This window comes from Phoenix dactylifera, chromosome 7, assembly GCF_051530095.1.
Source record: "Phoenix dactylifera cultivar Ajwa chromosome 7, Ajwa_hap1_PhDact_Kaust_v1.1, whole genome shotgun sequence".
Lineage (NCBI taxonomy): Eukaryota > Viridiplantae > Streptophyta > Magnoliopsida > Arecales > Arecaceae > Phoenix > Phoenix dactylifera.
In genome coordinates, this window is record NC_143196.1 from 29,437,501 (window position 1) to 29,449,139 (window position 11,639).

General features: G+C 48.4%; 1 protein-coding gene across 5 annotated transcripts; it reads left to right on the plus strand.

Annotated features, from left to right (window-relative positions):
• The first annotated feature begins 5,305 nt into the window (after positions 1-5,305).
• On the plus strand, positions 5,306-11,023 carry LOC103703444 (uncharacterized). 5 transcript variants are annotated; one of them, XM_039127293.3, is made up of 4 exons: positions 5,350-5,546; positions 7,899-8,092; positions 8,297-8,329; positions 8,413-11,023. In XM_039127293.3, exon 4 carries the CDS (start codon positions 8,697-8,699, stop codon positions 10,653-10,655), a length of 1,959 nt encoding a protein of 652 aa, XP_038983221.3. In that variant the 5' UTR covers positions 5,350-5,546; positions 7,899-8,092; positions 8,297-8,329; positions 8,413-8,696; the 3' UTR covers positions 10,656-11,023. The 5 variants fall into 5 exon arrangements, with proteins under 5 accessions (XP_038983220.3, XP_038983221.3, XP_088557671.2 ...); XM_088701545.2 differs by having other exon boundaries at positions 5,450-6,494; positions 6,605-8,092; XM_017841868.5 differs by having other exon boundaries at positions 5,455-5,546; positions 7,954-8,092.
• The last annotated feature ends 616 nt before the right edge of the window (positions 11,024-11,639 follow it).

Sequence of the window (11,639 nt, forward strand, 5' to 3'; positions counted from 1 at the left end):
TCAAATCTGGAAACTTCTGAAAATTGACCGAGTCAAATCCACGTATTACAGGCTAAGGATGTGCAGCAACTTTGAGATCAATTTTGACCTTGATAAAGTCAATATCTATCAAAACTCAAAACATGAAAGTTGTAGAGCGTTTTCTTGGCTTTCCACAGCATCTTGAATCATCTCAATCAGAGCTCGGATGAAAAAGTTATGCTTAAATTACGAAGCAATATCGAAACTGTCCAAAATCATCCAATTAGCTTCGTTTTGTACTTAACGCTTCCATTTGCATCCTAAATCAAAATATAAGAATAATGAGTACATTTAGGCACAAAATAAGTATAAAAGACTAAACATTAAGAAAGAAAAATATGACATTTTGCATTCTCATCAGCCGTCCAGAGGAAGTCTTTCGGGCGTTTTAACACCTTGAAGAATGGTTGGCAGCGTTCGGCCGATTTTGCCACAAATCGTCCGAGCGCGGCGACCCTTCCAGCGAGCTCCTGAACTTCCTTTACTTTGGTCGGAGGGGACATACCTTGGATGGCCTTGATTTTGTCCGGGTTGGCTTCGATACCCCGCTGGTTGACAATGAAACCAAGGAACCTCCCGGCCGAAGCGCCAAAGGCGCACTTCGCTGGGTTCAGCTTCATGCGAAACTTCCGTAAGGTGGTGAAAGTCTCCTCCAGATCCACGATGTGCTGGTCTGCCTGGCGGCTCTTCACCAGCATATCGTCCACGTACACCTCCATGTTCCGGCCGATTTGCTCTTTGAAGATTTTGTTGACGAGGCGCTGGTAAGTGGCGCCAGCATTCTTCAGACCGAAGGGCATTACCTTGTAGCAGTACAGCCCCCGGTCTGTTATAAAAGCAGTTTTCTCCTCGTCCTGTGGGGCCATCATTATCTGGTTGTAACCGGAGAAGGCGTCCATGAAAGACAGCAGCTAATATCCGGAAGTCGCGTCGACCAGTTGGTCTATCCGCGGAAGCGGAAAGCTATCCTTAGGGCACGCCTTGTTCAGGTCGGTATAGTCGACGCACATCCTCCACTTCCCGCTCGCCTTCCGGACAAGTACGACATTTGCCAGCCACTCGGGGTAACTCACTTCCCTTATGAATCCTGCCTCCAAGAGCTTGTCTACCTCCTGGTCGACCACCCGGATCCGATCCGGGGCACAGTGTCTCTTCTTCTGTTTCACTGGCCGGTGGGTCGGGTCGACGTTGAGGGCGTGAGAAATGACCTCCGGGTCGATCCCAGGTACATCGGCCGCCGACCAGGCAAATACATCGGCATTGGCTCGGAGGAATTCCACCAACCGGGCCCGAGCTCCCGGGTCGAGATTGGCGCCGACCCGGACCGCCCGGTCCGGGCGGCCTTCCTCGAGGGGAACTTCGACCACCCCCTCGGCCAGCTCCCCCTGCCGCAAGGCCACCTCGTCTCTGGCATCCAGGGACTCGACGCTTAGGGCTTCCGCGGGCTTCTTCCCTTTGAGGGTCGCTAGGAAACATTGCCGTGCGGTAGGTTGGTCGCCTCGGACCTCTCCGATCCCGACCGCCGTGGGGAACCGCATGAGCAAGTGGTACGTGGAGACCACCGCGCGAAGGGCGTTCAGCCCGGGTCGTTCGAGGATAGCGTTGTAGGCTGAGGGAACACGGACGACCAAGAACCCGAGTCGCACCGTGGCTTCTGCGGGTGCGACGCCCGCAGTCACAGGCAGCTCAACGACACCTTCCGCCGGGACAGCGTCACCGGTGAATCCTATGAGGGGGGTGGATATTTTGTGCAACAATTGTCTGGACAAGCCCATCTTTTGGAAGGCCTCGTAAAACAAGATATCAGCTGAGCTTCCACTATCCACAAGAACACGCCTTACATCATAGTTTGTCATAGTGAGGGAGATCACCATGGCGTCATCGTGGGGGGTCTGAACCCCCTTTACATCCTCATCACAAAAGGTGATTACATTGCCGACCCTCTGCCTCTTTGCGACGGCTGCCCCTGACGCTTCCGTCGAGCCCCCTGCGTTCCTCACGGGCCGGGGGCAGCCCCCAGTGATAGTGTGGATCACGCCCGCAACGGGTCGATTCTGCTCCCGAGGCTCCGGAGGGGCCGGGTCGGCCGGACGCGGGTCTGCGGGGGGACGTCGGTCGCTCACATATCGACCGAGACGCCCCCGGCGGATGAGAGCCTCGATCTCGTCCCGAAGCTGGAAGCAGTCCTCCGTGTCGTGGCCGTGGTCTCGGTGGTACTCACAGTACGCCCGGGAGGGCCTCTTCCCAGGGATCCTCCGCATCTGTCTCGGGGCCGGGAGGTCCTCCCGCCCCTTGATCTCCATAAGAATCTGGGCCCGGGGAGTCAGGAGAGGGGTGTACCGGTTGAAACGTCGGGGCGGAGAACGAGGGCGTGGGGCGCCGTGGTTCTTCGCCGGCGACGGGCTTCTGCGCCGACGCTGAGGCGTCGGGCTCCTCCTCTGGCGTGCCTCTTTCCGCCTTTTCTTCCCAAGCTTTTGAGGGATCTCGGCGGCCTCCTTGCTCCGGTGGGCGGCCGCCTCCTCGGCGTCCGCATACTGGTTCGCCCGGGACAACAGCTCTGGGAAGCTCCGCGGCAGGCGTTTGTCCAGGGAGAAGGTGAGTCTGCCCTTCCGGAAGCCACGCTTCAGGGCTGAAAGAGCTACCTCCTGACTCAGGTTCCGGACCTCCAGCGTAGCCCTGTTGAAGCGGGTAAGATAATCCCGCAGGCTTTCTCCCTCGTTTTGCCGGACATCAAAGAGGGAGTCGGAGACCAGTCGCCGCCGGCTACTGACGGCGAAATGAGTGATGAAGAGGCGAGTGAACTGGTCGAAGGACCGGATTGAGTCAGCCTCCAGCCCGGCGAACCACGCCCTCGCCGGGCCACGGAGGGTTGCCGGGAAAGCCTTGCAGAGAAGGGGATCTGATGCTCCGTGGAGGAGCATAAGGGTCCTGAAACTCTCGACGTGATCCCGCGGGTCCACCGCCTCGTCATAGGGCTCGATCGCCGGCATTTTGAACCCCGGCGGATTCGGGGTCCGCAGGATCCTCGAGGCGAGCGCCGGCTGGGAGGAGATCTCTAAGTCGGCGAAGGGATCTTTGGAATGGCCCTTCAGGACCTGGAGTTGTCGGTGGAGATCGTCCACCCGCCGGTCCAGGGAGCGCGACCGGTGGGTGGGAGACAAGGAGCGGCGAGAGGGGGACCGACTGGAGCGCGGGTTCCTCGAGGACTGGGGGGTCTGGGAACGCGCCCGGGCCCGCCTCTCGTACCCCGCGCAGCTCCGGTGGGAAGGTCCCGGCAGAATGGAGCGTGCTCGAGAATCCTCCTCGCGCCGGCGCTCCTCCCCATGGGAGAGGAAGGAGCGCGGGTTGAGGAGGACAGGCGAACGCTCAGGCAGCAGCGGCTCCTGAGCCCGCTGCGGCGCCCGGGACATCGCACCCTGCAGATTCTGCACCGCCTCCGCGAGGGTGCGAACCTGCTGGGCTAGCTGGTCGAACTGGGCGGCTTCGACCGTCTGAATGGGCGGTGGGGCGGTGGAGTGTTGCTGAGAGTGTGTTGGAGATGCAGCGGCCTCCCGGCCAGAGGCGCGAGAGGCCCCGCGACCGGAAGCATTGGAAGCTCCACGACCACCTCGCCGTGCCATTACGATCGCTCTGAGATCCGGGTCCCTTCTTCTAGCGCCAACTGTTGCTGGGGGTCCAAACCGAGAACGATTGGCACAGCGGTGTGAACGGGGTTCCCTTTGAATTGCTTTGGTTGCGCTCCGCCCTCCGCCGGGAAACCTGCAAGCAAGCCTCGCACCACCACCAGGGTAGTGGGGGCCCTCCGACGATCAAGTCAGGGGAGATCGAAGGAGAAGGAGAAGGAGAGGTAGCAGGTAAGATGATACTCTGGAAAATCTTTCTTACCCTCCCCCTTCCCCCCCAGCCCCATATATATCAGGCTGGGGGGTTTTTCTGGGGATTGGTCATCGTGTGGCACGATGGGGTTGCCACCGACGTGGCCGTTACAGGGCGTCGTGGGGCAGCGCTGGGTACGGCCATGGCAGGGCGTAGTGGAGCTCCGCTTTGTACGGCTGTTACAGGGGATCGTGGGGCAGCGCCGGATTCGGCCGTTGCAGGGAGTAGTGGAGCAGGGGGCCGCGGCGTGCCTCAGGGGAACAGTCTGTTGTTGTCAAGAGATTGCCGACCCGAGGTCGGATTGCTGGATCAAGGGGCAACCGACTCGGGGTCGGACTGCGGAGCCGAAGATATCCGACCCGAGGTCGGATTGCTGGATCAAGGGGCAGCCGACTCGGGGTCGGGCTGCGGAGCCGAAGATATCCGACCCGAGGTCGGATTGCTGGATCAAGGGGCAGCCGTAGTCTTCCTGGGCGCGCGTGCCGGTCACGTGGGGCATGGTGGCTAAGTTTCCCCGTAACAATTTACATATTATTATTTTCTTTTATCCAATAAACAAAACGAAAGGCAATAATGATAATGCAATAAAAATACCTCTGCTTTACTATTAAAGCTAAATTTAGCCTTGCCAGTGCGTTTGCCTCAATGCCTCTACCCTATTATAAACTATTGTTATATTAAATAAAAGTCATATCCCACCCAATTATTTCTTTTAGGAGTAGTACCAGAGAAGCACATATTTCAAAACTAAAAGCAGACACACATGCTAAATCCATGCAAGTATTACACGTTTCTAATCCATCTCTTTAGTATGACATGCTGATATCTTGTAAATAACAAACAAAAATTTTCAACAATAGTATGGCTTTACTTGGATAAGTGACATACCACAAAGGGCACAATGTTTTTGAAGAATATTTAAAAACTACTCATCTTAATCCTACCAATTTTTATGAGCCACTCTCCCTACCTCCTCTAATTTTCTTTCTGCTTCTCTTTTAGAGTATATTTGGCCAGAAAAAGTTAGACTTTAAAATAAAAATGAGGATGAGTAATTTTTTTTGAAGAGTTCTATTTCTATTTTGATGTCGGAAAAAATAAAATACTTGGCTTTCTCAAAATTAGATCCCAACTCTCATTATTATTTAAATTTTATTTTGATTCCAATTTTAATTTCGATCACGAATTAAATATATCAAAAAAATATGATCATTTTTATTCTAATTTTAATTAAAAATAATTATATTTTTAATATATTTTTATGGTGGATTTGTTTGAGCGGAAACTAGTCCCTGTCGCTCGGCCGAGGCGGATGCGACGAACCACCGGCTACGCGCCAAAAGCAGGAAGCAGTGTAAGCGCTCGAATGGCCACACCCCACCCCGCGCCGAGCCGCCCGGCTTTCCTCAGATTACGTCCACTAAATCTAAAACGGCGCATCGCGTGTCGGTCGATGCGGCTGACGGCGTTTGCCAGCTCATCACACAGCTGTCATCTCACCACTCCTCGCTGGATCCAAAGCTCTCTCCTTTTCTCCTGCTGTTCCTCCTGGATTCCCCCGCGGTCGTAAACCCCCTCCCGATTTCTTCTCGCTTTGAGGATTTTAGACCCCTCCATGGTTCCCCTGTCGATCTGCTGAAGGTGTTCTGGTATTTTCCCCTTACATTTCTCTCTCTCTCTCTCTCTCTCTCTCTCTCTCTCTCTCTCTCTCTCTCTGTGGTTTAGTTGAATGCTCGTATTCGTTGTTTTTTCTTCTTCGATCTCGTTTTAGATTGTGGAAAGTTTTGGTCTTATGATGAGTTTGTTTTGATCTTCTTGGTAGTCTTTCTCGAGTTAATTTTCCTATAATCCGTTCTTCTCGGGTTAGTTCTGTTGTTTGATGGGGGGATTCTGTGTGTGTCGGGTTTGATTTGAGCGATTTCTTCCCTCTCCAGTGGGTTTTTGCGAGGTTTGGCTGTTTCTGTGATTGGGTTATAAAAGTTTAGATCTTGAGCTGGTTTCGTTTACAAGTCTTTCTGGGGGTTTTGAGTGTTTTTGATCTGTATCAGTACTGGAATTTGTGGTGATTTCTCCGTTTGATTTTGTTTTAGTTTCGGGTTTGTGGTTACGGGGCTTGGGCTCGATGGAAAATCTGTCTTTTGGGCGGTAATATGTTTTTGTTTTGTTAAGTATTGTTTTCCTCAGAACTAATTGTCTTCTGAAAGAAATATTTTTTGTGGAACCTCTTGAGCTGATGAGATGAGACGCAAAAGTTAGGTGCCTGATAGAGTTCTCTTTCCCGGAAGGAGATCCGTGAGTTCCTTCTGTGGGATGTTCTGGCGAGGAATTTGGACTCCTTTGATGAAATCTTTTGGATAAAATGTATTCTTAAATTTGCGAAATATGGATATGTTTGCTGGAAGTATTTGCAAATTGGTTTTGAAGAGCACATCCCCTTTTCTTTCCCCCTTTCTTTTGCATTACCACATAAATTTGATATTGTTTGAGTTTTTTTCTTTTTTCTTTTGTTTTTTGCGGCCTTAGGATTGGGGACTGAAATATTCGAAGTATGATCGTGGTTAGCACAGTGCACTACAAATTTGTGATCCTTTATATCTGCTGAAGATTTTTTGAGTAGGTTCATTGGTTATGTTCAATAAATGTAAATTTGGTGTTAGATACTTGGGCAATGGGCATACTGGGCATGACTTGTTTATTTCTTGCACAGCCAACAGAAACACTTAAAAATATCTGATGAATTTTCTTATGCATCAATTTTCTTATGAGGTAGTCTTGTGCCGTCTCAGTGATCTTAAAGATAAATTAATTCATCAAATAGTTCCATCTTTTCTAAATCCAAGCTGCAACTTTTCTTTCTTTTATGGTCCTCTTTTGAATTTCGAGGCTTAAATTTGCTTCAAGCTCTTACATGGAGAGGGATGAGCTTTGGACAGTTAGTCAGATAGTATATGTTTGGTGTTGCCATCTAAATTCCATGTAATAAGCTTTGAGGCGTATGAGTTGGTTGCTATGTTGTTGCCTGCTTGGATATAATAGAAATATGAATAGCAGATATTGAGAATATGCATTGAGACAAAAAAAATATGTCTGTATATTTATCTGAGTTCCCTTCTTGGAGATTTTTTTTATTCCCTGGGCGATCCTTTACCCCATAGGAATCTCATTATATTATTTTGACAGAAAAATCTGAGGTTGAACAATTTGATGATGGAATATTAATCCTTATCTGTTGGATTCCTCAATCATGTTTGACCACCTTTAAATGCTAGTGGCTGTTAGTCTTATCAGATATCAACTTTAGAAACTATATACAAATTTGCAATTGTCATTAGTTTTATGTGTGATGCATATATTTTTCATATCTGTTGCATGATGCAGTGGTTCTGCATGCTAAATGTATCAGGTTTTTACTTATATGCTGTTTATAAGAAAAATTTCATGTGCAATGTGTTGGACGCTAGGTGGCAATAAATTTGTTATTAAGAATTTGGCTGGTGAAAATAGCATTTGACTCCGAGAAGGGGAGCTTTTGTCTGTCCACCAATATGTTTTATTTTAATAATCCATGTGTTTCAAGGTTATCTATTCTTTTGATAAATAAGATTCTGGGATTCTTGATGAATAAATGTGTGGGATGATAGGCTGGATATGATTGTAATGAGATCTTGTTATCATGGAAAAGCGAGCCATTTTTTTTTTAAATTTTTTTAACTATTATTACTGTATCTTTCCATGCAAAATTTGTCATGTAAGTACTTTTGAGTGTCCTATGTGGCTAGTCATGTTGTCATTTCATACCCATATGGATTCTGTTTTTCGTAAATGCATTGTCAACAATGTGTTCTGACTAGAAGTTGAAAATCTGCACATGTTTTCAGAAAACATTCTTATTCAGAATGGGACATGTAACATGTACTATGAGTTGACTTTTTATGGACCAAAATTTTTAGGTTGATACATATATTTACAGTACATCACGAAGCATCTGTACTCTTGTGCAGATTTGCTGACAGTTGGGTTTGCCATGATGATTGCATTTGACATCTGAATTTTCAGTTTGTTCGTATAACTACACTTCTCAAGATGAAGCCAAGTGCGACAAGATGCATTGCATGTCTTGCCCCTCCCCTGCTTTTGATGTACTCATAGAAAAGCAAATCTAAATGTCAAAAACAGAATGTCTAGACATGTCTGTGTGAGTTTTTCTGTCTAGATTGCATAACATTCTTTAATATTCTCCGACTTACTGAGACTTCCTAAGCACATCGCTTGAAAATACCTAATGAAATAATCTAGTTTTGACATTCTCTTATGACATATGCTGTATACAATTAGCTGCTTTTACTTTGGAAATAAGCAAGATGTTCTTCTGGATTAATCTCTCTTTTGCGAATTGCAGGATTACTAAAGTTTTGAGATATTTCAACCAGAAGTAAGCAACTCCCAAGAGATTCATTTTTTCTTCTTTACATCAACTGTCTCTTCAATAAGATTTTATCTGTGAAATGTTTTCAGATATGCTGAGAATGCAGTAGCCTCTTGACCATAAAGTCATCTATAATCAAGTCAGTATCGCAGTCATGGACCGGGCAGACACAACAGGCTTTGTCAGTGGGGGACGCTGCTGCGAATCAAGATTTGTTGCTTATCTTGATTTTATATATTTATCAACAAACTAATTTCTCATACTGTGAAGTTTTAACAATTCACTGATAGTAGATTGGAGGCATCTTCTGGCTCCAGCAGCTTTCCAAATCCACTATCATTGATTTCTCCTGCATGCTATTGTATCAAGCAGAATGGATCTTAACATGACAGAGGTCTTCTTGCATGGAAAGGAACCTTGCAGGAGTACTTCAGTCATACAAACAGCTCACATCTCCACTAGTGGCAAGAAAGACAACTTGGGTGATACCGTATTACGCCTTGACTGCCTCGGCCGTGGAATTAACAACACCAGTAGAACAGTCCATACTCATATCAGTTGTGATATTTCTTCTCAGGATGATGGATGTAGGCTGGTCCTTGGACTAGGTCCAACTCCAAATACCTCCTGTGCTGATTATCATCCATCTGGGATTAATAAAACCGAACCATCTATGAGCTTACGTTCTTCTGGACCTGATGCAGCAATGTTAAAGCTGGGGCTTTCACGGGGGAATTCAGAAACAATCCTAGCCCTGGCCCAAAACAATCACGAAACCCAGTCACCTCCTGCCGAAAGAAGCCTGCCTGTTCCATTTGCTGACGAGGGTTCAACTTCAGCCAAGAGGAAATCAGGTGGATATGTGCCTTCTCTACTCTTTGCTCCAAGGCTGGGGCGTCTTGATACTATGAAAATTGCACCAGAAACTAGAGATCTATTAGACCAGGGAAGTGGTTGGAGTACCCATAAACATCACATTCCTCATCATCAGCTTCAGTTGAGTCCTGAGCCTTCTGTCACAACTGATGGTTCTCTGGGTGCACTCTCTGAGCCCATGATTGCTGATGCTGCCACCGCTGATACGAGGATTCATCGCCACCATCCTAAGAAGTGCAGATTCACGGGATGTTCTAAAGGTGCAAGGGGGGCATCTGGACTCTGCATAGCTCATGGAGGTGGACAAAGGTGCCAGAAACCTGGCTGCAACAAAGGAGCCGAGAGTCGAACAGCATACTGCAAGGCCCATGGCGGAGGGAGGCGGTGCCAGCAGCTTGGTTGTACCAAGAGCGCAGAGGGAAAGACAGACTTCTGCATTGCTCATGGTGGGGGCCGTCGGTGTGGTCATCCAGGGTGCACCAAAGCAGCACGAGGCAAATCTGGGCTGTGTATCAGGCATGGTGGAGGAAAGAGGTGCACCATAGAGGGGTGCAGCCGGAGCGCTGAGGGTCAGGCAGGATTGTGCATCTCCCATGGAGGTGGCCGCCGATGCCAGTACCCGGGCTGCGGCAAGGGTGCACAGGGGAGCACCAAGTTCTGCAAGGCCCATGGTGGGGGTAAGAGGTGCATCTTTGAAGGGTGCACCAAGGGGGCAGAGGGGAGCACTCCGTTATGCAAGGGGCACGGAGGGGGCAAGCGGTGCCTCTTCGAGGGGGGCGGCATCTGCCCGAAGAGTGTCCATGGCGGCACCAATTTCTGTGTGGCCCATGGAGGGGGGAAGCGATGCGCTGTGCCAGGATGCACCAAGAGTGCCCGTGGGCGCACCGATTGCTGTGTGAGGCATGGTGGGGGGAAGCGCTGCATGTTCGAGGGATGTGGGAAGAGTGCCCAGGGGAGCACTGATTTATGCAAGGCCCATGGCGGGGGAAAGCGGTGCTCTTGGAGCCAGGGGTGCGAGAAGTTTGCCAGGGGGAGAAGCAGTCTCTGTGCGGCCCACGGGAGCTTGATGCTCCTGCAGCAAGAGCGCGAGAGTGGGAGCATGATTGGTCGCGGTCTCTTCCAAGGTATTGTCTCTACATCTGCAGCTGTGAAAAGCGACATCGACGAGCACTCATCTTCTGGCATGAGCTCCATATCAGACTGCATCGAGTCACAAGAAAGCATGGGGAGGAGGCAGCTCATACCACCTCAGGAGCTGGTCCCGCTCTCCGTGAATTCCCCCTCACCATCATCTGGGCTGATGGATGCAGGCAGAGAGGGAGTAGGAAGCCACGAGAAGGGCTTTGGACTAGCGGTCCCTGAGGGAAGGGTGCATGGTGGTGGTTTGATGACTTTGCTTGGAGGAGATCTCAAGAATGCTTTTGATGGGGGGGATGGTCTGAGCTTTGTCGGATGATGTTCTAAAACTCAGTTGTCCTATTTGGAGGGATGGAAGGGGGTTGATTAGAATCAGATGTCCATGCTTTAGGTACTGCCGTACTGCATTTTCCTAATTGAACTTTATGGTTACTAGTCTTGTTTGGTTGTGTTAGTTTCCATGTACAGTGAACTATATGTTAAAGGGGATGGAATTTTGTTTGGTACGTATTCGGTGTAATGAGTTCTGAAAGCTTTCAAGCCTTAAAGCTTTCAGATTTCAATTCTTGTGAATAATGGTGGTTTAGAATAAAAACAGTTATGTCATATTTTGGTCGGTTCAGTTGATTTCCAAGTGTTTCTGCAGGAGGGATTTCATCAAATAAATTGTTAAGAATTCTATGAAAATTGCCATTTCTTACTGTGTCCACAGACCTTGCCAGAATTTTTTGAAGCTTCATAGTGAGTGCATTCAAACATCTGCACTACCATAAGTATTTAATTCGTGGAGTTGGTGCTGTCAATCTGTACCATAGAATTTTACCTCCTGGACACAGTGGCAACATTTTACCCTATGCTTATGCTTTTCCCCAGCAAGCAGTGAGCTCATTCGTGAAGTTTTTTTTTTTTTTTTTTTTTGCTAAAATAAATAATTCATACATCTCTAGTACAGATATATTTAATAAAGTCAGAATATAATATGTTCTGGAGCACTATAGGTGGCAATCCACAGATGCCTTCGAAGTAATTGGCCATATACGAGGTCACAGTCTTATTTGTCTTTCTAAGGTTGTGCTTAATCTGAACGGTCATTTTATCACTCATCATAGTCCAAATATTTTGAAGCAAAAAGCATCTCTTTTTCTCAGTTCAGTTTTAAACTAGGTGGTTCATGTGGGAAGTGACTCCTAGGCTCCGACCAATTCATAAACTGCCTCCAACTATAATAACTATCCAACCTCGACAACAACTTGCTTGATAGCACCATAAATTGTGCCAGTTGAACCACTTGGATCTCGAAGTT